At 37.4% G+C, this 25925-nt stretch overlaps 7 protein-coding genes across 7 annotated transcripts; 4 read left to right on the forward strand and 3 right to left on the reverse strand.

Moving 5' to 3' along the window:
- Positions 1-194: 194 nt before the first annotated feature.
- On the forward strand, positions 195-3144 carry C9374_011250 (uncharacterized protein; the record flags this gene model as incomplete). Its single annotated transcript, XM_044686885.1, has 2 exons — positions 195-1881; positions 1931-3144. 2 exons carry the CDS (start codon positions 195-197, stop codon positions 3142-3144), a joined length of 2901 nt encoding a protein of 966 aa, XP_044554419.1.
- A 20-nt stretch (positions 3145-3164) lies between these two features.
- On the reverse strand, positions 3165-5550 carry C9374_011251 (uncharacterized protein; the record flags this gene model as incomplete). The annotated part of the gene is made up of 2 exons (XM_044686886.1): positions 3165-3669; positions 3788-5550. 2 exons carry the CDS (start codon positions 5548-5550, stop codon positions 3165-3167), a joined length of 2268 nt encoding a protein of 755 aa, XP_044554420.1.
- Positions 5551-5997: 447 nt separating this feature from the next.
- C9374_011252 (uncharacterized protein) lies at positions 5998-7983 on the forward strand (the record flags this gene model as incomplete). The annotated part of the gene is made up of 1 exon (XM_044686887.1): positions 5998-7983. The coding sequence occupies one exon, from the start codon at positions 5998-6000 to the stop codon at positions 7981-7983; it is 1986 nt and encodes a 661-aa protein (XP_044554421.1).
- Positions 7984-8067: 84 nt separating this feature from the next.
- C9374_011253 (uncharacterized protein) lies at positions 8068-14946 on the reverse strand (the record flags this gene model as incomplete). Its single annotated transcript, XM_044686888.1, has 4 exons — positions 8068-12442; positions 12488-12563; positions 12612-14648; positions 14847-14946. The coding sequence occupies 4 exons, from the start codon at positions 14944-14946 to the stop codon at positions 8068-8070; spliced, it is 6588 nt and encodes a 2195-aa protein (XP_044554422.1).
- Positions 14947-15566: 620 nt separating this feature from the next.
- On the forward strand, positions 15567-16664 carry C9374_011254 (uncharacterized protein; the record flags this gene model as incomplete). Its single annotated transcript, XM_044686889.1, has 1 exon — positions 15567-16664. The coding sequence occupies one exon, from the start codon at positions 15567-15569 to the stop codon at positions 16662-16664; it is 1098 nt and encodes a 365-aa protein (XP_044554423.1).
- Positions 16665-16757: 93 nt separating this feature from the next.
- Positions 16758-21144, reverse strand: C9374_011255 (uncharacterized protein; the record flags this gene model as incomplete). Its single annotated transcript, XM_044686890.1, has 3 exons — positions 16758-18485; positions 18530-19250; positions 19301-21144. 3 exons carry the CDS (start codon positions 21142-21144, stop codon positions 16758-16760), a joined length of 4293 nt encoding a protein of 1430 aa, XP_044554424.1.
- Positions 21145-22278: 1134 nt separating this feature from the next.
- C9374_011256 (uncharacterized protein) lies at positions 22279-25875 on the forward strand (the record flags this gene model as incomplete). Its single annotated transcript, XM_044686891.1, has 3 exons — positions 22279-22468; positions 22552-23091; positions 23159-25875. The coding sequence occupies 3 exons, from the start codon at positions 22279-22281 to the stop codon at positions 25873-25875; spliced, it is 3447 nt and encodes a 1148-aa protein (XP_044554425.1).
- Between the last annotated feature and the right edge of the window lie 50 nt (positions 25876-25925).

Genomic DNA, 25925 nt, shown 5'->3' on the forward strand with positions numbered 1-25925 from the left:
CGACGGAACACGAAACTTTTAAAAGAAACTGAATCAACGACATTTTTGTTGTTGTTTATTGAAAAAAACGCACGCTCTATTTCTCATCTTTTCACCTTCATCATCAAAAACCGTTTTAAATATTCTTGTTTGGATATTATTACAACAATAATAATATTCAAAACATCATCGTTATATAATTAATAACAATCATCATGTACCGGGGAAGACACCATGCAACTTTGTTAAACTCTGACCGAGGAGGTTCGTCTATGAAAGAGAGAGACTCGTCCAACAAATTTGGAAGAAACCCTTTTCGTCATACAACTAGGTCTTCGGTTTCATCACCTCCTCCACCTCCACCAGTGACTCATTCAATGGGAAGTGGTGGTACCACTACGACTTTGGGTAGCAGTAACAGTGAATCAAGGAATGTAAGCAATAATGATGGTAGGAAGCCTTCACCACCTCAACCACCTCCACCTCCACCACCATCATCACTGGCAAGCACATCATCACCAAAACCAAGTCGACCATCTTCATCCTCGTCAAATACATCATCTTCTTCTAAGCCTCCACCGCCACCTCCTCTTTCATCATCAAGTGCATCTTCTCCAAAACCAAATCGACCACCACCTCCACCTCCAATCGAAACCACGAATTCTTCTTCTTCTTCCTCGAAAACAGCAGTTGTGCTAGCCACTAAGGTGACTGAACGTACACCACCACCGCCACCTCCTCCTTCAAATCCCTCTCCACCTCCACCTATTAAGGAGCGAGGAAGTAACCATATTACTACCAGTCCTGCTGTGAGCAAAGATCGTTATGAGAGCAGTCGACGAGGAGAGAGCAACGATTATCACAGACACAGAAGCAACAGCCCACCCCGACGCCAAAGTTCTTCCAGTAGGAGCCATACCGACGATGATAGTCCTAGAAGAAGCCCTCAAAAACGAAGTACCAGCCCAAATCGCTACAACAAATACAGCAACACAGGCTCGCATTATAGAGGTAAACCCTATCATTCCGATCGAAGCCGAAGCAAGAGTCCCAGCAGAGATTATGGTAGCACTTCAGAGAGGGATAACAAGGAGACTTTAACAACTAAGGCCACTTTAGTATCTCTGTCTCCTAAGGACGAGCGTAAAATGCCAGATACCCAAGAAAATCAAAAAGGATCACCATCGATAGTGTCCGTACCTCAACCACCACCACCTCCACCACCCACTTCTTCAACGGAAGATCAAGTTCCACCACCACCTCCACCACCAGTATCAAAGCTTTCCCCAGAACCGTCAACCAATATACCAAAGGCTCAGATTCAACAAGTTCCACCGCCACCACCAATTGAACCACCTCCAAAAGACAGCCGAAGAGCTTCTGCAGTGGTTTCGCTACCACCGCCACCGCCACCACCACTGCCATCATTTACCTCACCAACAGACTCAGCTTCGAAACCAAAAATTAATGCCAAGGCGGAAAGAATTGCTACACACAAGAGGCCACAACAAGAGGAGGATCAAATATTTAACAAATTGAATGATATACGAGACAAACAAAAAGAAGGAACAAAGGAAGGAGTAAAAGAAGGAGAAAAAAGAAAGTTAGAACACATCGAGGTGGATAACATTAGCTCCAAGATTCCAAAAATAATTGATACCAGAAGTACAAATGACATTGGAGTTGCAGCATCTTTGGAAAAAATAGAATTGAATATTGATAAACCTGCATCATCTCATCAGGCTGCCATGACTAGTAACGTGAATATTTTCGAAACGTCTGCAATGCCGAAAACAAGTCCACAATACCATAGTAGAATCCTTCGAATAAGTATTGAAAGTAGAAATCCAATAATCAATAAGGAGTTAGAAGGAGATGGAATTTTCAAATTCTTTCCAAACGGTATGTTTTTGTTCAACAAGCTAGTTGGATTCATTTGGAAAATTCACAGCCACGAGAGCGAAGAAAGAAGGTACAAGAGATTTTTTGGTAGAGTTTGCATGTTTGGAAGACGTAATACCATTCTTGGAAAGAGAAACTATAGCTTCCATAGAGGAAGAATATATTACTCTGAAAATACCTAAAAGTTCAATTCCTAATCAGTACAAAAATAACGACAGTTTATTAATGTCAGATTTTATTGAATTTTTAAACGTGAAGTCAGATCAAGGAGCTAGAGATGTTGCACAAACTTATTGGGAGAATTTAGTTGAATCATTGAGGATACCTAATTCAAGCTCTTCCTTTGACTTTTTGAAATTCCGTGAGCGTAGAGTTTTGAAAAATATTGGAGGATTTGATTTTGGAATTTTAGTGAGCGATACTTCTAATGTAGAAGGAGGCGTTGAAAACAAGAATTCATCTGCAACACAAGAATCATGTTTTATATACGCATTCGTTATTGAAAAACCAGAATCACAATACTGCGTTCTTACTGTGGATGAATTGAGAAAATGTTTTCCAACAGCTAAACACATTTCAATAATTGAACCCGAAAAGATTTTGTTAGAATTTAATAGTGTGGACGACATTAAGGTATATAAGAAGATTAGTAATCACAACATTTATAGAGTAAGAAACAGGGAGTTCTTGTTAAAGAAGGCTTCTCAAATTCAACAACAGAATGTATTGTCACGAAAAGATGACTCATCTGTTGTCATGAATGGAGAAGTTGAAATTATTTGTCCTGTCACTCCAACAACACTTGGTTCTTCAAACACAACAGAAACACCCAAAAGTAGTAAGGCACAAGAGATATTGAGCCTGTTGAGACGACAACTACAAGAAAAAACTCCAAAGGCACCTGCAGAATCAGAAGGACAACGCGTTGAATCGCTTCGAAACATATTACGACAACAAATGTCGAGCAAATCAGTTAGCCCTACAAGTAACACAAGTGATACGAATAATTCATCAGCAGAATTTATTCATTTAGAAAATAATTCTGACAATATGGAATTAATTCATGAAGAAAATAATGTTATGGACGTGACTGTTGAAGAGGAAAGTAACGAACCTCCTAAACCAGAAATTCAAAATCTACGTTCAATGTTAAGGCAGCAAATGACAGAACAAAAGAATGACACTCTGCGAACACCACAAAAACCAAGAAAGAAAACATTTTCATATCACTACTCACTCTTTCATAAATCATTTACCAAATAAAGATTGTTTCTTGGTTGTTACTAGTCCACATCAAGATCGAATGTTGGTTTGGTTGTTGGTCGTTGCTGCTCAGAGTTGTTTGATGGGCGTACGAAAGGATATTGTTGAACAAGAGTTTTGCACTGTTCTTGGAATTGTTGCTGAGCATGTTCAATCTCTGCTTTCGAGGCTTCGGGGTGATTCGCAATAAACGCAACAGCTTGTGCACATGCCATTTTCACAGCAGTTCTATTTTCCTCCGTGACCTGTTGTTGCTCGTCGTGTTGATTCAAAGTCTCTAGAAATTGTCTCATTTCAAACACACACTGCTCTAAGGCATGTTGTGCTTGTAATTTTTGTTTCAAGATCTCATCATCGGCCTTCAACTTTTCAGCGAGCTCAACCATTTCATAAATTTCTTCCTCGCTTAATCTTGTGGATTGTTCGTTGATGTGGAGTGATTTTTGAATACCTAATGCATGAGCAGTCACTTCCAAGTTGTCATCTAAATCATGGCACATGGATATTGTCACATCAATCTTGTCTCTTTCATTGGTCCGTTTAAGTAATTTCACATTCAAAAACCAGATATATGGATCATTGAATTTTATCCATACGAAACATTCCACATGTTAAACATTCACAACAACAAAAGATAACTTACCCAACCAATGCAGGAATATTCTCTAACACGACTTGTCCCAATTCATGATTATCTCGACACATGACTCTCTCACCTTCAAATACACGAATTCGAATCACATTTCCCTCTTGTACTTGTACTTGTTGTAAAATTGACTGCTTTCGACATGGATAACATGTATTTCTTGGAATTACAACTTGCATCAAACCATTGGAAGCTTCAACACCAATGGATAATGGAAGAATATATGAAATTAAACAATTGAAATCTCGTGAACGTTTCGGACTGGTCAACATGAGAGATTGAATCATTGCTCCTCGCACCACAACTTGTTGAGGATGAATGGAATCATGAATGGTTGACAATGGATGGAAATTGGAATTATTCGACAGAAATTCCAACACCTTTTTTTTCACAGCTGCAATTTGCATACATCCTCCACATAAAACAACGTGACGGAAAGTATTTGGATGATCGGTTTGTGTAAATCCTGGTGTCGATTGAATGAATTGTTGGACTTTGAAAAGTGCCTTGTCAATGAGTTGTGAATGAATCAATATGTCTTCGAAATCAGAAGATGAGAGAGTCCATTCAAAATCTAAACCATGCATCAAGTTGTTAAGACGGATGGTATGAAGAGAAGTGGTTCTTTCATTGTCTCCTGTTTTGTTAATTTCAGAGTTTGTTTCCTTATTTGAAAGTTCGATAATGGCTTGTTCACACGCATTTCGTAATCTCAGAAATGCTCTAGGATCTTCATGAATCGAGTTTCTCTTCCACTCTTTCTGCATTCGTTCTTGACATTTCTCCATTAATAGGTTCACAATGGCCTCTCCTCCAAACTCTGAATATGACGCTGAATTCAAAATCTCAAGAATATAATCCTCTGACATCATGTCACTGCATTTGAAATCACTTCCCCAATCCAAAACGAGGATTCTTGAGATTTCAGAAAGTTGGTGTAATCCATACGCGAGACATGCACATGTTGATTCGTTCATGCATCTCATGACATTGAAACCAGAGATTGTGGCACTGTCTTTCCAAGCTTGTCGTTCCGTGCAGCAGCTCCAAATGGAGAGAATTAATCGGAGTTCAGGATTGTGTATGGGTTCCTCTTGTTGTTGTTGTAAATATTTGTCAAGTAAGGTATGAATGCGTGAATAAACGCGACTCAGAATTTCGGGAGGAGTAAATGTCTTGGAATGAATTTGAATTCGAGGTAATTCCAATTTTGAACTTATTGAAGGAATGACATTGAAAGTCCATGTTGAGGAGGAACATGAAGTTTCATTGTTGGCATCGTTTGATGATGGTGCTGTTGAAGGAAGAAAAAATTTCTTTAAATCGTAAATGATATGATGTGGATTAAGAGGTGGTGTCACATTAACTTGTTGAGTGCTGGAATTTGTTTGGGATTGTGAAAAGAATTCATGTTGAAGAACTTGATCGCCAATGATGAATGATTTAAGAAAAGTGTTTGGTTCGAAATCAGTGGTAGCATCAGCAGTAAATGTTCCTTCTTCCAGACCCGGAAAGGCAATGACATTTGGCATGCTAAAGGACGAAATGAATTTTGAATCATTCGAGTTCAATCCAACCTGATTCGGAGAATCTTCTAATAGTTCATTGATCGGAAGTATTTGTACCAGTTCTTGAAAATCCATCTCATCATAATCTTTTGAAGTAGGAATGGCCATAGCAACTTTAATTTGAGAGTTTCCCATATCAATAGCCACACCTATTTGATCGGTATATTTCTTCTTCTTGGTACTCGTTATCATTCTGTGAGAAGAGAAGACTCAAGTGTTCAATTAAATGTGAAAATATTTTTTTGCAAGTTTTCAAATCGTTTCTATCCATTGATCTGGAACATGAAAGGCTTTCATCGGATTTGATTCCGACTATTTCCGCAACTGTTTAAAATTGGGCAATTCACTGTGTATTCACTACCGCCCAATAGTAAGCGGATATTTGAAAATTTTGTCCTCTGAAAATTCCAAAAACACGTATTGATTCATTCTATGGATGAATCTTCGTATCAGGAGGATTTGATATTAAATATTTTTTTTAATAAAAAAATACACCACGAAAAGCCTTCTTCTCATTCTTGATTAATCCCTCCGCACACACACAACTGGTTCAGAGAGAGGAATATCAATTTTCTTTTCATGACAAATACATAACATATTACAATAACAACAAAATTTTTTTTTTTGATAATCATCATCATGCCAGTGATATTTATTGGAGGAAGTCCTCGGATTACACTGTTTTTCATTGGATTACTCTTGTTTTTTCAATTCTTTAATCATATCATGGATTATTATTCGGGAGATTATTCATCCTCTTCACAAGATTATTATAACAGCGACTTGGGATACACGGATACAAAAACATTTACCTTTCCGAGAAAAATATTATCAATTCCGAGCAGTCGTTTGTTGAATAGATTTAAAATTTCGCATTCTAGTAGTGGGCCCTCAACATCGACGATGAACCATTATTCCACTGTATTGTTAACATCTAACAAGTTTTTAGAAAAAGATTTTCAAATTGAAACCAACGTGGATGGTACAAGTGAAAGAGTGAATTTTCATTCAGATGAATTACGATTTAGAGATGATGTTTTTGTGAAAGTGGTATTAGAAGAGGATACATTTTTGCGAGGAGATTCCACTTTAGGATCAATGGCAAAAGTTCAAGTATTTTCGTTGAAAAATTCCAATGACATGAAATATATGTCAGTGGATGATTTGGACTCAGTGACTCTTGACACACCCTTAAGTTGGGAAATTGAATATGAAGAAACGCTCATGGACTCAAAAATTTATTTCACTCGGAAAGGTACTTCTCAATTCAATAAGGATTGTATCTATGTGGTGACAGAACATCGAAATATTTCTCTAGATTCACTGGATAGGATTAGCAAAACAATGGAATTACGAAAATTTTGTCCCCAACAAACACGAAACAGATTTTTTAATTTAACCAATTTTGCCTTGGAAATTTCAAGTATTGCTGACACATCTCTCGATGAAGATTGCGCTATTATTTCATTTTCTGACGACCTTTATGAATTTAGAATCATTTGCTTTAACGGAACTTCATTATTTCATGGTCCAAGTACCTATTATTCAGAACTATTCAACAAATCATCCAAAATACCCAAAGTGAAAGATTTGCATGACGTTCTCTCTATTCATGAATTGAACACTCGAGACTCTCCAAATTCTGTTTTCACATTGAAAGAACATAGTGATATCGATGATTTGCGAAATCAACTCTACTACTCCATGTACGATCACGTCACCAAACGAGGACCACAAGTACAACTTCATCTCTATCATTTGAATACTAATACTCAACATGAAAATTGGGTGCATGAACGATTAGATCATTCCATCTCAGGTTCTATGACTGCCATTTACTCTCGAAATGCACATCGTTTACATGATGTATATTACAAAGGTGTAGAAATCTCTCATCAGTCTGAAAATGGCAAAGTTGTGGTTTTTCCTCTTCATGGTGGGGCTCTCTATGTCATGCGAGCGAATGCAATGGGTGGAATGACAATCGACAAATCGACCTATTACAGTTTTGTTGGAAATGGATTTGGACTTTATGATTTGCGAACCTTACAGGAACGATATTATGCACAGGATCATTTTTCATTGGCACTTTTCGAAGCCATGAAAAAAAGAATGGAAAAATATAGTCATCCCAATCAAGTGGCAATCAATGTGGATGGCTCGTACATCATTGTGGTACACTATCAACTCTTTGCATTTGTTTTTAAACAAGCAGGAAAAGGATTAGCATTGCAATCGGTGTTGAAAAATGTTCATTTCACAAGAGAAAATTCACACTTGAAGAGCTCGGTCATGGCTATTCAATCGTTGCATTTTGTGAAAAGAGGTGTTGTGGCAGCACTGTGTGAAGATGGATCTATGGAACTGTATGACGTTGAGCATGAATCGAATGTGAATCCATATTCTAGTGAAGGAAAGAGTGAGGAGAATGCTGAACGGACTTTTAAGAGCTGGATACTTTATGAGTTCTTGGACAAGCCTGTGTTTTATTCGGTTTTGATATTAATGATTGGAATGTTCATGTATAATGAGTACATGATTAGAAAAAGAATTCAGGCACACCGAGCACAATACCAACAACAGCAACAAGCACAGCAACAAACAACCTCATCCACCACTAATTAGCCCCTATTTCGACACGATTTTTAGTGCCAGATTGTTTGAACCATACATGAATATTTGTGCTTTATTGTCACAACTTGTGGTGAACTAAGGTAGCATGACAAATGGCATGGAGTATTCTTTTTCGTTTTTCAGTACAGAAGCACAGAGCAGTAAAAACTTCCTCAATTTGTACTCCTCATTCATGGTGGTTGAAGTTCCTGTAGCAGCAGAAGAGCTATTCACCTCTAGAACCGATGATGTTGTTGGCTCCTTATTTTGTGGAGACTCAGCCATTGCATTCATGCCACTCCAATAAAATTCATAGAGAACCATTAAAAATTCAGTAAATTTTCGATAGCATCCATCCGGCACAAATATCATCATTGCACCTTGTACGTGATGTGAAATATACAAATGAAGAGGACACAAGTCTACAAGATCTGCCCAAGAAAATAGAAAAACAGGATATTGATCGTCTTGTAGTTTGCTTTCAACGATTCGAACAAATCGTGGTGTGTCCGAAAGAACTTTGGACAATCTCAAAAACTCAACAGGTTCATACTTCTTCTTGTATGATTTGCTTGAAGGCTTTTTTCCATATTTCACAATAGGAATGTGGAATGGAATGTTCATGCGAACGTCTTCATTTTCTCTTGCCTCTGATGTTGCTTTCAGATGAAGCTTTTCACTGACTACATGTTGTGCAATAAAATTTTTTCGGTCGTCCTCCATGGGCTCAATAAACTTTGGATCATCATTCGAATAAAAACTAAAGAACTTGGGATATCTTTTGACTTTGGGAATAAATCCTCCAATCTCTGTTGCTGCTTTCTTTTTGTTACGTGTGAAAATATTATGCATGGAAAAGTATCTCAACACATTTTCTTCAAATAAAAGCTCCCATGGAATTGCTTGAAGTGAGTTTGGCACCAGTAATGAAATAGGTGTAGAGGGAAGAGGTAAAATTTCTGGTCGGGGCATTCCCATCGTCTTTTTCTTTGTAAATGTACCTGTTTTCTGATTAATGCTGGATGCATAGTTAAAATTAACAAGTCCCAATTTTTTCATGAGCTCTACATTTTCTGAAAATGCTACGGGATCTGGTTTGTACTTGAAGGCCTCTCTAAACATAGAAAAGTGTTGTCTCAATAGTGATAGATTTGCTTTGTTCATAATTCTATCTTTCTTGTCTCTCATGCTTTCGATGATAAGATCCTTAATGTATTGATTGATGTTGTATTCAGATGCTGCTGGATCTTGAGCTTTTGACATGATGGTATTCGAAAGAGATCCCAACATTTTAGACCAAGAGAGAACGGTACTGTCCACTTGATGAATTTGGCTTGTACTAGTTGATTCACTCATGGAATCTAGCATTTGTCTTCCTCCAAATTGTACAAATGATTTTTGTAATGTGTTAGGAATGTAACAACAAATAATATTATCCAAATGAAGTAAAAGAACTAATCGCTCTAAGGCCTTACTCTTCTTGATTTTCTTGAGCGCTTGTTTCAAAGGTGTGAGACAGGGAGCGAGAGATGCTTGTTTTTGTAAATTGCCTTCTAGTTGAAGATTCATTGTAGTTTTTAAGGTTCCTGAAATCATGATACCTTTTGTCTCGTTGAAGGTTGACAGTAACGACTCTACCACAAGCTTGTCTCCAGGGAGAAGAGTTAAATTCGTTGCATCCAAAAAGTCAATACTAGAGTTGGTGGTCTTTGTGCTATCATTGGATAAACTGTTGTAGAATGATTTTCGTTTGTGACCAGACAATTTGCTCTCTCTAACAGCATTCATAAGATTGTACAGTCTTCTCATCGACTGCTGATTCTTAAATCTGAGTTGTCCATCAATTTCACCAGGGTATTTGCGTCGATCGTACTTCATGCTCAACAAGCAATAAAACAGTCTTTCTATGACTTTGTGTCTAAGCTGAGAACGCTGAGAGTCTTCTTTCATCTCGTTTTGAAGAATGTTATTTTCAATGACTGACTTGAACGGAGATGTAGGAGATCTCAACATGGAGGAAAAAGAAAAACTTTTCAAAGATACTGGCATTGCAGAAGAAGGAGCGTTGACCTTATAGAGTCCTTCAAAAGGCTTGTTTTTGTCAAGTAGTTCCGTGTCTATGAACGAAGAAATCTTAGTAGCTTTGGAGTCTATTTGATCAACTGAAAGTGAAGTCGGTTCTTGAGTTCTCTTTAACACTTGATCGTATTCTAATGTGATAATGTACAAGGTATCAAAAACTCCAATATTAGAATTAATAAAAGTTGGTTCGAATGACAACAACAGCCGAGCACACCTATTGATCAAATTCAGCAACTTTTCAACAGTCGATGGTGTGGCTCCGCTGGCTACCACAACTTGCAGATTATTGTCCACAAAGAGCGTAAATAAAATATCTCTCATTTCACACCAGTATTTCTTGGCGCTTTGGGTTCTTCCTTGTAACAACCTACATTCAGCAGCGGTCAATGCCACATCCATACACAAGAAAATATCGGATGCTGTCACAGCAACGTTTAACGTTGGTTCAATGTAATCATCAAATACCTTATTCAAGTCAATATAATTAAATTTTGAGATGGAATCTTTGGTATCGAGATAGACATAGTCTTCAGGTCTCTTTGACATGACTGCCACAGGCAAAAACAAATATTCTACAAGTACTTGTGAAATTAATAAATCCATTTTTGCTAAATTAATTTCGTTGGAGCATGCCTCATAATATTTCTTAGCTTTTTGAAGACAATCTATAGCATCCACAATTACATCCTTCAAATTGTAAATTGGTCTCTTTGAATAAAGATAGCTTTCGTTTGGAGCATCTCTTAAAACCTCAGATTTCTGTATTTGTACAAGAATGGGTAATCGTTCTTTGTCCTTTGGAGCAAGTTCATTAGGGAAGTTAACTGGATTACACCATCTTGCAACACCCATAAATATTTTAGCTTTTAGTTTGAATAGTTGGGCCAAGGTTGAGAAGGTTCTGTTGCATCGATACAGTGCCATATTTACACTCTCAATTGCATTTCCAAACAAAGACCGTTTTCGATAGTATTTGATGACGATTTCCAATATTCGCATTTCCTGTTGCTGTTGCAGTTGCATAAAATTGCTCTCCATTATTAGAGCCAATTCTCGCAACACTTTGTCGCACTCTTTGTACCATCTTTTCTTAAGGTAAGCTTCAGCAATTGTTATATACAATTCTGGGTTCTTGATGTTAATGAAGCTTTGCATTAAGTTAAAACAAATGCTGATACATCTCTCTAAATTTCCACCATTCAGCAATAGTTTAGCATAATCGACTTCTAGCTCTAATTTGAATTCTGTCGATGAAGAAAGTGATTTGATCGTTTCGAGAGCATCACGTTTCACTCGTTCTGCATTTCTGAGTTCACCCTTTTCCATAAACAGTGAGGACAGTTTAGATGAGATGTTTGCAATAACAGCAACTCTCTTATCGCGACATGCTTTTTCGTTTAGGATGGTATAATAACGAATGGATCTGTTCCAGTCATCGTTTTTAACAGCCATGGCAGCCAACTCGTCTATGAACTTGTAGTCAAATTCAGAGGCCAACAGTCTGTAATTTTGAGTATAAATTTCAAAAATAATTGCTGCGTAAGGATACTTTCTGTTTGCATAAAGCACGTCACCAAATTTTTGCATTGCTCTCAAAGCATCGGCTGTTATTATCGTAGGAAGTGCACTACAGAGAGGAGGAGACTTTTGAAACACGTAAACGCTCTCAAAGAGAACACACTCGGCCAGTTTTGATAAATCCATGTCGTCTTTTTGCATCCAACATGATCCTAGAGTGTAAGCAACGACAGCCTTTTCTTTTGAGATACACATTCTGTTATAAAACTTGCTAAACATGATAGCTATTCGTTCTTGCGAATTCAACAATGGATGTCTAAAGTGGGGTATCCAAGTCTCTGAGCCTGCATGTCTTCTCAATGACAAATCATACATTTCCAAATATATGACAATCTTGGCTCCAATCTCAGATGGAGTTGGAAACGAGAAATAGGGAGAATTGAAACTATTAGAAGCTGTCGAAGTAATTCCAGTAACCAATGGTTCATCCTTGAGCTTTGTATCAACTTGTTGATAGAACAAATCGTTTTTTTCCATAGCTTCTTCAGTAATGTCAAATACTTCGTTAAAAATCATTGCCATTGTGGTGAAAACCTCTCCAATACTTTCATATTCAGGCAAAATCCCATTAAGTAATTGTGATATGTGGTACTTAATTTGAATTTCACATTGTAGAACGATAAGAATGGCTCGCTGATGAGGAAAATGATGGAAAAGTAATGAAATTAAATCAGTAAATTCCTGGCTTTGAGTGGGCTCTTCAAGATTGAATAGTTTTGTTGCGTGGGCAGCCTTCAATAAGTCGATACTAACATGAAAAACATAAGCTCTCTCATTGGGTGCCATTTTGTTGATAATGTCGGTTGAAAGGCTATTGGGAATGAGTGTCAGAATTGAGTTTGAGTTAATTACTTACTTTTCAAAGAATTTTGTTAATATACTCTTTGTCGTCAATGGCTGTTTTCCAAGGTTAATTAATCTATAGCAAATTTCTGAAATTGGAGTTGAATACCATTGAATTTCCACTCAATAACACTTACCATAAAAGTTTTCAATAAATTCCATTGAAAAATCATATTTTTGAACTCGCTTTTCGAGTCTTCCCAGTAAAAAGTTAGCATAGTCGTCTCGAGTGCAAGAATCAATCACTGTCTGATCTTTTAGTTTCTTGGGTTTTAGTGACTGACACCACATCAACATCTCCCTCTTGTCATTAAAACCAGGTTTTCCGTTAATTAAATTCTTGCTCAGCACAAGCTCAGGTAACATGGAGTCTTCCTTGTATGTTCGTGATTTAAACAACCTGTATTTGTTTGGAAAGAGTTCTTCTTCAAAAACGTCTTCGTTGGCAGAATCGGTGTCCTCCTTCTCCTCTCCAAATAAAAAGCCTGCCAAAGACGATTTAGGAGCATCATCGAAATTGAAATCGTTTCCCCAATCACTTCCACTGCTTGTGTCGTCACTATCTTCTTCCCAACTATGCTGTTTTGGTTTTTCCTCATTGTTAGTTTTTTCCATCTGATCAATCTCTTTCAACAGCTTTTCCATTTTGTCCATAGTTTCTGTTTCGAGCTGATCTCGTTCAAAATCATCTCCTCCATTCTCTTCGTCTTCCATGACAGGGAGCGCCTCACTGCTGGAGAGAAGGAACTGTTCTGACCTGAGCCTCTTTTTCAAGTGCAAGAGACGTTTGGCTAGCGAGATTTCATTGAGAGCACGCATACAAAGTGCTAAATTATAAATAATGATCAGAAATACATGTACGTTGAGAACTGAGAGAGCTCTTGTTGAAGTCAAAGTCCTCAAATCGTCAAGAGCAGGAACTAAAAATGTGGAAAGCACTTTGCAGAAATACTTTTTCTCGTTCACGGTCATTTCACAGTTGGAATATGTGGGCTTTGTGAATTCTGCCATTGCAGAGGAGCTCATCATTTCTTCTGCCAAGCAAAGTAAAATTTCTGCATGTAAAATCCTAGTGGACAGTACAATAAATGAAGGAGAGTTGTTACAAATATATTCTGAAGGAGCTATAGCCTTAAGAAGTGCATCGGTTTTTTCTTGAGCTGATTGCAAAAAATCGTTGGCATCATCATTCTTCTTTTTCTGCCTTAAGAGTAACGATTTCAAAAAAAGAGCTTTGGCATGTAAAAGGTCGATTTTAGGAACGAATTTGCAATGCTGATTGTTGATTGCAAGCTGCTCCACACAACACAAGTGTGCATACGCTTCTGAATATTGTTGATGGTCTCTGAGTACTTGCGCAATTTCTAATCTCTTTGTCATTTCTGCAACGAGAGCATTTTCAAATTCTTCAATATTTGAAGATGGTATTTCTTTATCTTCATCTGTATTGAATTTCCCGGTTATGGAATCCAGTTGATCATTTAAAATTTTAATATCTCTATACAGTGACCAATTTTCATCCAATTCAATTACATCTACATCTTGAGCCAATTTTGATTCGTATAATCGCTGCTTGTCCACAATTTCAAAATTGGGAATAAATTGAGTGTAGTGCATGCTGGTTACTGATACATTCGGAGAAAAGTTAGAATTAAGTCCAACATATGATGTTAAACTTGGGTCACCACTGACATCAGACGCTTCCGACATGAATCTATTGTGATATTGTTGATGACGTAATTTCCATACAGAGTTTTTAGAAGCAGACACGCTCCGTGAGTGTGGAGCATGCAATGAATTTCCATGTGGTTGACTGGATGTATTGATGCTACTATTATTGTGAGTAGTGCTGTTACTATGACTGTTATTATTCATAAATAAATTATTATTCATGACCATCATTGAAGGAGAAGATGGAGAATTCGCTGTTGCTTGAGGGGACGATGGATGAGACTTATTCTCAGTTGAAGGTGGAGATGATGATAAATTTGGGTTCGGGATTGCTGCTGAAGAGGATCCATTATTGAGGTTGGATTGGGGGTTTGATGAAATTTCAAGTTTTTTCCGATATCGTTCTTCTTCCGTTTGAATCCAAAACGAAGGAACCCGAGATTGATTTCTATAAAAAGTAGCATGAATAGGAAGAATGGGTCGTAGATCTTTACATTTTTCAGCTGTAGTAGATGTTGTTTTTCATCATGATGAAATATATTTTTTTTGTAAAACCAGACATGCAGCGTCCAAATCGGGAAAGTGAGAGTATTTCGTTGTATGAAAATCATCACGAACACACACCACGGAGAGAAATTGGACAAGGATCATGAAGATATGATGATTACACACACTGTTCTTTTTGGTTGGAAAATACATACCTAGTGAAAGGAAATCCTCAATGTATTTAATTTCGTTTTTCAATTGCTCGTTGAGTTGATCAAACGAGAGAACTGTATTGATGGATTGTGATCTTTTCATGATGATGATGACGAATAATTGTTGTTATTGTGAAGTAAATGTTTTTGTGATGATGTATGACAAAACGACGAAAGAATAAATCACTGCAGTTTTTTGGTGTGTGTTCACACAGTTTCATTGACAAATAGTTTCGGAATGAAATATTGGCATGAAGAGTTCCAAGATACTGATGTTGTGGATCGTTTAATGATGGCGCGTCAATGATAGGTTTAAATTTTTTTGATAAACCAGGATGTATGACAGTTGACGTGATCACAACTACAATTTTATTGAGAGGTTAAGCAAACCAAAGATCTTAATGATCTCAATAATGCTTTTGACCACAACAGCTCTAATACACGCCATGTCTTACGTAATTCAACAAATAAACTGTTACAGAATTTCTAAAATCTCTCTATTGCACATTAATGCGCACGATGTGTTCTGGTCAAAAGTAAATGCGTATTAATGCGCACGAGGTGTTGGCTGGTTGACCTAACGCAAATTGTGCTCACGCACTTTCTAGCATGAAAAAATCGAATTTCTTTAAAAGTAGAGAGAAGTGAGTGTTGGAAAGCAAAATCCAAACAACAACCCAAAAAATTGTCGTTTCTCTATTATAACCTAAACCACGTGTCAAAATGTCATCCTCATCCGATCATAACATTGAAGCCATCTATGAGTCTGTTAAAGAACACTATTCCAAGCAACAAACCAACGAAGCCAACATTTCAAACTCGTGTTTCCTTGCCAAGAAGCCTCACACCATGATTCAAAAATTGTTACCTCTGATCCCTGAAAAGGTGAATGAAACTTTCTTTGGCTGTGGATGTCCTATCCCTCTTGGTATTAAGGGACTTACTGTGCTGGATCTCGGCAGTGGATCAGGTCGTGATGTCTTTCTTGCTTCTGCACTCGTTGGAGAAAAGGGTAAAGTCATTGGTGTTGACATGACTCTGAAACAAATTGAATTGGCCAAGTCCACTACTATGGAATTTGTAGAAAATGCTAAGAAGGCAAATTTGAAAGTGGGAACGATTGAATTCCACGAAGGTCTTATTGAAGAATTGGACTCCATTCTTCCCAGTGAGAGCGTTGATTTAGTGGCTTCCAATTGTGTCATCAATCTATCTCCTCAGAAGGAAAAATGTTTGGAACAAGTGTACAAAGTTCTCAAATTCGGTGGAGAATTTGTTTTTTCTGACATTTATAGTGACAGAAAGCTTCATCCTTTGGCTCGTCAGCAACTCACAAAATTGGGATCCTGCATTGGAACTGTCTTTTACACTAATGATTTTTTGTCAGTGTGTAGAAAGCTTGGATTTCATGTAAGAGAAGTTAGCCGTGTTGAACTTGCAGCATCTTCGCAAGATTTGCAGCAAATGATCGTTGGCCAAGCCAAGTTTTATAGCATTACCTATCGTCTCTTCAAGCTAAAGAAATTAGAAATGACCGAAGAAAACTATGGCCATGTCGTGACCTACAAGGGCACTTTGGAGGGTTATCCTACCATTTACAAATTTGATGCAGAGCTTGAATTTGAAAGGAACTTACCCGTGAATGTCAGTGGAAACGTTGCTTCTGCTTTGGAGGAAAGTGAATATCTTCGTAGACACTTCTCAATTCTCCCCAATGATCGTGAATTCCATTTTGGAGAGTTCATTAGCAACCACAAGAGTCAAGACGCACGCCCAATTGAAAAAGTGATTTTTCAAGTTCCAACTAGCTGCTCAAAGTAGTAGTGGTGAAAGTTTGTCTTGCATTGTATAGTCTCAATAAATATTATGACCTATTATTGAAAATGATTCTTCCCAGCAATTACTCGTTTAACACTAGTACAAAAGTATGTCAGAAGCATCAAGAAGTGGAATGACCTCTTTTTCTGCTGACTCACTAGCATAATGTTTCTTGACAATTTCCATCTTCCATTGATATCTTGTCACTGTAGAGTGGAGCGAGCAATGGTGTTGCATATAGATCAACTTGATTTTCAAGGGAATATCAGAATCGTTCAAATTTCTCTCAATTCCCATACTTATCGAAGAAATGTCTGTATCCAGTTTTGAGTACAAACATTCAAAAGTGTATATTTGTGCAACTGTAACGTTTGACAACATATAGTTATCGTGTAGATTAATATACTTGGGTTTATCATTTTCCTCCAACTCTAAAAATTGATACTTAATATAATCCAATAGTTGATTAATGGTTTGAATGTTTGAGGTCGAGTATTCTTCCAAGTGTTGCGCAAATTTGATTAAAATATAATACTGGCTTTCTACATTTTCTCCATTTGGCGAAAAGCTTATTAAGCTGTCACATTCTTGTCTTGATCCTTTTTGTGTCAGATTCAAGTAGTAGTAATGACATAGCGTTGCAGGAATGGTTTTCAAAGACTTGAATTGCACAGTAACATGATCACCAGATTTAACAATAAACTTCAAGTGTAATAACTGGGTGTTCTTTTTGTCCGCTATTTCTATACACATCACAGATTCAAATTTTTTGGCCATTGATGGTGCCAATTTAGAGGTTATTGTTGCCTGGTGATGCTTTGAAACATTGTCATCAAATGAATACTTCAAATCCATTACTTTTTTTTCTGAATGATGCCTGGCTGGATTTAAAAGCAATGCCTTAATATCCTCAGATGCATTATGAATTGTTTGGTTGAATGAATAGAGAAAATTACAAAATGGAATACAATTATTGTTGCTCTCAATATGTTGAGGTAACTGGTAAAAGAATAATTTTCCAATTGTTAACTTGACTTTCAAACGTTGCTGTGAGTAATCTCTAAGGCTTTGTAGAATACATGACAGGTTGTCAAATACCTTGTCTGAATAATATTTCTCCGAACAAAAGGTAACATCATTCTGTAAATTCAAATAAACCTTTCTTGAGATTGTTCCATTACCATAGCTAATGTGTTTTAGGTTTTGACTCGAAAGAACAGGATTTTCGAGAGCTTGTGAAAGTGTAAGAACCTTCTCATGCTCTTTTCCAATGGGTTTCAGAGCAAATCTTCTCTCATTGATATATTTGATACCAAGTGGAAGTCTGGTATATGGTGTAAAGAGAAGGAAGCTTTCTTCAACGTTGATCATGTCATGTAACAAAAATAGTGAGGTGATTGGAGCAAACTTTCTGCTGAATTTTTGCTGCTTATCATAAAAATTGATGAGTAGATTGTCCACTAATGCAAGGGCCAAATCCACCTGGCGAATTTCTCCCCTGACGGATACGCTGGTGTAATCTCCTAACAGCTGTTTTTTACACTGTTCCTCTTTTTGATGTCGTTTTTCTTGCTTCTTTTTAAAAGTGTCACCTTCTTGATGTTGTTTCTTGGTAGAAATTTTGTCTCGCCTATCGTGATCGTTAGGCCTTTTCCCAATGAAAACGCTTGCCCTTGATTGCTGCTGAATTTTCATAATGTTTCGTTTGCCAAATCCATAGAGGTACGGTACTGCTTCTGTTTCAACATAGATTATACGCTCCCGCGAATTGTAAATGTTGTTTTTCACAAATTGTTTTGTGTAATACGCTCTAAAAGAGGCAGCCTATATGGAGTTAGAATTGCGTTGGATACGTATTATCAACTTACAGTGTAATATATCTTGCAAATGAAATCTTGCTCTAAATTGCATTTCCAATCATAAATGTGTTTTGACTCCAATATAGATAGCATTTCCTTGGCAATCGTGACATAGTAAAACGAGCTATCCCAATTGGTATTGAGAGTAATCTCCTTGATAATATCTGAAATGGAAGCCAGATGTTCTGGATCAATAACGCTCAAGACAACATAGGAGATATCTACAGGCTTATCTGTAAATGGGACAATGAGTAAAATATACATTCGCATTATATTTAAGCTAGTAGCAGCCATATTTTTGGCTTCCCATGATGACCTTAAATCCTTTTCAACATCCAAAATGACCTCCCGCAGCACTCTCCTAAAATAATTTGGATACATGTGGAAAAGGTTGGCAATTAGCAATGCATGCGACAACTTGGTATGAAATAATGGATGTAATTTGGAAGATGTCTTCAAATCCAAGAGCTCTTTTTCAGATAGGAGAGCTCGTTTCAAGACATCATAGATAGAATCCTTTGATGGTCCTGTTTTTAGTCCAAACAAAATTCTGTAACAAATTTCACTAAATACTTGAGAAAAATGTGCATTGGAGCTTCTGCACGCATACCATATGATTAATTCTGCAATTGTAGATGTAAGTAAGGGTTCTTCAAGCGTTTTTTCAATTCGTTCTTTCAAAGTTGCTGCAATCTCTTTGGCAGATGTTGTTCCAACTCCTTCAAGAATTCTTTACATGCTTTGATGTCACACAAATGAAATCATAATTTAAATACTTACTGCGATATTTCATCTAAAAGATAGCTGCTAGAACTATCATGAACCTGACTTTTGAGTTTTTCAATGGGAGGGTTTTCTCTCTTATTCACGATATCCAAACTAACATTGGGCTGAAATATTCCAATTTCTGAAGTTCTTCTACCTAAACATGATAGCATATCTTCTTCAATTTGGAAAGGAATGGAAAAAATGGTCTGGAAAGGAGTTGTGAGTGAAAAGAATGCAAATTCTTTGCAGTGTTTCTCAGGAAATAGAATATTTTGAGACGAAATATCATAATTTCTTTTCCTAAATAGAACATCCTCAATGGTTGCATTTGGGTTGCTGTTATACTGAACTGTGGGAGATGGTAGTAAGGTATTGGGATTCCATACGTAAGCATTTTCAAAACTGTCATTAATTGAGCATACACTAAAATACTTTTGCTTCCCAAATCCTTTGAACGAGAGAAATGCAGAAAATACTGGTGCACAATAATCACCAATAATGACAGCTAACACAGTTTCAGTGTGGTAATCCCATAATCGAATGCTGTTATCAGTGTGTGAAGTGATGAGCAACAAATGAGATTTGTCATATTTGTGAATCTGCATTGATGTCACAAGCCCAGCATATTGATGCTTGAACGATTTGAGTAATACAATTCTTGACTTTTTTAAAGTGCCTCTGTCCTTCTTTTCTTTGATCTGCTTTTTTTGGTACTGTTTCCTTAACTCTTTTTCTCTCTTCTTTTCTTCCTCCTTGGACAATTTTGTCTTTGGTATTTGAAATTTAGTCCTCTTTTCAAATTCATGATCTTCTTTATCATTCAGATGTTCTGGTATTTCCGTTTTTACTTCATCCACCTGATTGTATTGCAGAACATAAACGCCATCAGAAGCACTGAATATTTTGTCTCCACTCAACGAAAGAGCAAGAATAGGCTGCCTGTTCGCCTTGCTAAACGAAGCTTGTAGCTCTCCAGTTTCATAGTCGAGTACTCGGATAATACAATCATTTCCTCCTGTCACAATAAATCTTTTTTCATTGGCTTCATTGGACTTTTTGCTAACCACTGCAGTGCAGTAAGATTTTGTGCCAGATGAAAGAACATTGCTTCCTCCAAGTATGGAATCTTCTGCCTGATCAAAAAATTCCTGTTGTGTGGAGGACGAAATAGGTTTTGGGCTTTCGTGAGTTTTTTTCTTTTGTGTAATTGTAAATTCTTCCCATGTGCTTTTAGAGCTATCTTTCTTGATAATATTGCCGTTTGACAACGTCATGCACACATCCATTGATGATGCCTCATCTTTTTTGCTCTTGTTCTCTTGAATTTGTACATGTGTTATTCCTCTCATTAAATGGCTATGCATGACATGCATACTGTACACAAAATTTGTTAATTTTTTCATATCCCTCCGTGCAATAGAACGTCCAATTCTCTCCAAAAAGGACGGATGATTTTCATCCTTATTTCTGCTCTTTTGTTGAATATATACATGATGAAAGTAGAGGTACCAAGTCCGATTGACCAGCAATATTGAAAAGGGATTATCTGTAAAATCAAACAAGTGCTGAATAACAGTTTCAATCAATAAAGGATGTTTCTCAAATGAAAGGCGAATGGGTACGACATTCAAACTTTCTTGTTGATACAATTCATCTTCATCATCAACCATAATATTTCCGAGCGCACCATTGAGTGATGAGGCTTCGGATAAAGTTGGAGTAAATCCTTCGTTAACATCATCCTCTCTCCCTCCAACTAGTATTCTCTGATCATGATCAGCAGTATGCGGATGATGATGTTGCACTTCGTCTCCTTCACACGAATTGTAAGCTTTGTTACCTGGTTGTTTCTGCATTTTTTTGTAAAAGGTGCTGTTCTTTCCGCTCCCTCGAAATTAACACAAGAGTCGAGGTAAAATTTAAAGTTTGTTGTTTACTTTTCTTTAATAGTTGTTTGACATCTCTGATCAAAAGATTGATTTGATATGTTGGGACGAATATCGTAAGCTTTTTGTTATTGTTATTGGATGGCCATCTAAGTGGTAAAGAGTCGTCATTGGAACCTAAGACAGGCAATTACGGCATTCCTCAGTTTAAATAAGAGCTCGAATTTAATGTTGATAAACTTTTAAAGCAAGTTCTCCAAAAAGTGAAAACTCATGTAGACGTTCCCTGCAGAACGACGTGTTTAAGCCTTATCACATCATTGTAAAAACCTATCTTTCCGTTTTGTACCGATATGTTTCGGAACTGAAGGCTCTTTCTAACTGTAAATTGAACTGTAAATCCTAACATTTAGAGATAGACATGAATAATTTTGAATTGTTTCCACTTTTGCCAATATCTATTTTCTTGGGATGTATTGTTTGTAGACTTTTGTTGACTTGAACCAAAGCGAATGACTTGACCCAAATTTCTTTTTGAGGTTTTTTAAAAAAATTCTCTTCATCTGCCAGCTTTGTCGTGAATTTTTCATCATCACCAAAGAGGCCTGAACCGATCATCACAAATTGTCCACTTTGAAACTTTGTTGAACGAGTTGTTAGTGAATCTACTCAGGGTACACACCAACAGAACCAACACGTTGACGTACATTATTTTCTTCTCTGAAATTATTTCATCACGAAAATAATCATATTCACGTTTATAACCGATCTTTGTTATTGCGACGGATTCGATTTGTTGCATACATTGTTTATAACAACAACTGGTACATCATTGTAGTAGCGTTTTGAAGAAGATTCATTGCTCTACTCTCCTTTTCATCATTAACTTATTTTCAAAATCCTACAACACACGTTTGGCTAGAAAATCTGAACAACCTGATTAGATTCTAGAAAACCCAACGATAACAATTGTTCTCACTCATTGATGCCTTAAATTATTTACTATGACTATCCATCATCACAATAATCAATTCCAATCAACACCATCATCACACCTTTCTTCATCATAAACATCCATTACTCTTTTTTCAACATATTTACAATATGGCACCAAAACGAAACAAACAACCAACAACTAAACATCATCAACCTAATAATCAACGAAGTCCTACCCATCATAGACCTTCTTCTCACTCCTCTTCAGGGGCTGGGAATTATCAGTCTGATGGTAACAGTAGTAACGACAACAGTGGTTCTATGAACTCGAACAATACCTACAGTGGACGAACATTGGGTAAGTCTATTTGATACAGCTGAAAGATTTCATCAAATAATTTGATCTTTATGAAACCATTCAAATCACTCAAATGACATTAGAGGCTTCGAGTAATACCACAACACCTCGTAATTTCAATTCCAACAAGACGTCCTCCCTCAAAAGAACAACAAGTAATTCTTCGATTGCTTCTTCGGACAGTGAAGGAATTGGACATAATGACGGATCAAACAACAACAACAATAATCGCAGCAACACCGTAAAACATCATAATAGTGGTGGTTCTAACAGCTCCAAACCACATCGTGCGAACACTCCTGGCAGCAACTTGCCTACAAGTACAGGGCAAGGAAGCAGTAATTCCTCATCTCCCACCTCTTCACCAAATCCAGGTAACAAGCGAAAAACAAATATTCCACCACCTCTTGATACAAGCAATCTCAATCACACCAACAAGAGACAACTTTCATCAGAGTTGGTGAAAGTGGACTTGCCATGGAGCGTCCTTCAAGCCAAGAATCCCTCTTTTAAGGCAGCAACAAGAGGGTTTCACACTTGCACCGTTGTGGATGATAAACTTTACATCATTGGTGGAGATAATCGTCAGACAGAATTTAATGATGTCTGCATTTTTGACATGAGTAAGTTTTTCTCAAAGCTCTTCAATTTTAACGAAGATCATTGAAACCAACAATATGTATGATTTAGAAACTCATTTTTGGATCAAGTTATCCGAAAAATCCTATTTACCAGCACCTCGTACTGGACATTCCACCGTCTTGTACCAGGATAAACTGTATTTATTTGGTGGAAGATACAAAGGTTTTTACACAGCAGACCTATTTGTATACGATCTTAAAGAAAATGTGTGGCAAAAAGAGAATATCGGTAAAAAGAAACTGGTTGCAAGGGCCGCACATAGCTGTTGCGTTGTAGACAGCAAAATGTACATATTTGGAGGAATCACTTCATACCAAGGAATGGACGGAAAAATGAATAGTGATTATCTCAATATTTTGCAAACATATGACATTCCTCAAAAGAAATGGCGAGTGATCAAACCGAAAGGTCAAGCACCTTCTCCCAGAGCTGGTCATGGATGTTGTGTCGTCGGAAGAGATATTTACATTTTTGGAGGAAGACAAGGAACGATTGTCCTTGATGACATGTATAAATTTAATGTAGATAGCGAAAAATGGAGTAGAATAATTTTCAAGGGAGACACAATACCCGACGCTCGAGCAGGGCACACCATGAATGCTTTTGCAGGAAGTAAGCTAATCGTTGTTGGAGGATCCAACTGGGAAAAGTATTTTTCTGAAGTTTACGTTTTTGACATTCCAAGCAAGGTTTGGGTAAAATGTGGGTTTGCAGGAATAATTCCAGTAGGTAGATTTTGGCATACTACCGTAGTCTATGAAGAGGAATTGATTGTTATTGGAGGAGGAAATTCCGAACTAGTTGAGGGAATCACTGTTGCCAATTTGAAACCTTTACTCTCTCTTACTGAGGCTGTCTCGTTAACACCTCTCACTTCCATTTCTCCAATGCCTTTACCTGACATACCTCAACCACCTAAACCTACCACAATGAAGATCAAGGCAGTACACAAGGGTGACATGAGAATATTCACCAAAGTACCTGTGGACATTTCATTTTCCGAATTGAAACAATATTTGTATGGGCAGTATGGATTTCCTGTTGTGATGAAATATGTAGAACTAAACGATGAGAAGGACGAAATCACCATACTCTCCGATGAAGAACTTCAAGAAGCTGTTCGTGCATACGCAGAATTTAACAAAAATTTACGATTAGAGATTAGTGAAGAAAAATCGGACTCTTCAGACAAAGTTGAAGAAGATTCTCTTATACTTCAGCAAGGAACTGACATTAAGTGGCAACGAGGAGAAACCATTGGTAGAGGTGCTTACAGCGAAGTCGTTAAAGGCTTTAATTTAGACACAGGTGGATGGATGGCTGTAAAAATAATAGACATCTATCGTTATGATCCGGACAAAGTTGAGAAGGAGATTGCTAATGAAATCAACTTGATGAAAGATCTACACCATGAAAATATAGTCCGATACATTGCTGCCGAATTTAACAAGAAAAGAACCAAGCTATTTATTTACCTCGAACTCGTAGAGGGAGGCAGCATAGACGCAATTGTCAAAGAATTGGGACCTTTGGCAGAAAGCGTTGTTAGAAATTATACAAGACAAATTTTATTTGGTCTCAAATATTTACATGACAAGGGTATCATTCACAGAGACATTAAGGGAGCCAATATTTTGGTTGACGGCTCTGGTACTGTGAAATTGGTAGACTTTGGTCATTCCAAAAAACTTACTGATAACCATCAAACTTATAGTGTTAAAGGTACACCAATGTGGATGGCTCCTGAGGTTATCAGAGAACAAAAATATAGTAAGGCTTCAGATATTTGGAGTGTGGCTTGTACAGTAGTAGAAATGATTATTGGTGGCCTACCATATCCTGATATGGAGAAGAGAGATGCCAATTACGTCATGATACGCATTGCAGAGGGGAAAACGCCACAAATACCTGAACATTTGAGCGAAGAAGGAAAACTATTTCTGAAGAAATGCTTCCAGCAAAATCCTGATGTTAGACCATCAGTCGATGATCTCTTGAAAGAACCTTTCATGGCCAAGCTGAGATATGACGGAACCTCTAAACTGGTGGATAGTGACGAGGATATTGATGATTTATGGAACAGTGACGACGATTACTCAGAAATTGACGATCATGATCATGATGACGATGAAGACGATGATGATGATGTGCCTACTTCTAAGGATAATAAGGGAAAAGGACCCATGACACCAGAGCTAGACTATCACGAGGAAGAGGATGAAGAAGAGGAAGAAGACATAATAGAGGAAGAAGATGAAGAAGATTCCGAAGATGAAGAAGCATATGACTCTGAACAGGAAGAAACAACCGATGACGACTCACTTCCACAAGCAGAGGATCGTTTTGCACAGAGCATTTCACAACAGCTGAGAAACATTAACGCAAATAATCCAGCTAATGCTCTCAATTACACACCTCCTACCATCTCGACGTCGACCATTTCGAAACAACAAACACCTGATGCTTCTTCAAAGGTTCCTAGAGGAGTACAACGACCCAACCTCAATCTCAATCCCTACGCATTCCAATCCATAACCTTAAACTCCACTGCATCCACTCCAGTCACAACACCCCTTACCAGCAGATTTGGACTGGGCAGCAGTAGCTCTTCAGTTGCAGGAACATCTTCCAAAACTGGTGCCTCGTCATCAGTTGCAGGTGCATCTTCCTCATCATCCACAACAAGAAATGTTGCAGCATCGTCCTCTACTCAAACTGGCGCTTCATACAATGAAGTGCTCAAATTCTTGTCAAAGAAGCATTAACAAGGACAAATAAAGAGTTCACTTGCGATCAGATGTCAACCATGTGTGAT

The sequence above is a fragment of the Naegleria lovaniensis genome (genome assembly GCF_003324165.1).
Source record: "Naegleria lovaniensis strain ATCC 30569 chromosome Unknown tig004, whole genome shotgun sequence".
Classification (NCBI taxonomy): Eukaryota; Heterolobosea; class Eutetramitea; order Acrasida; family Naegleriidae; genus Naegleria; species Naegleria lovaniensis.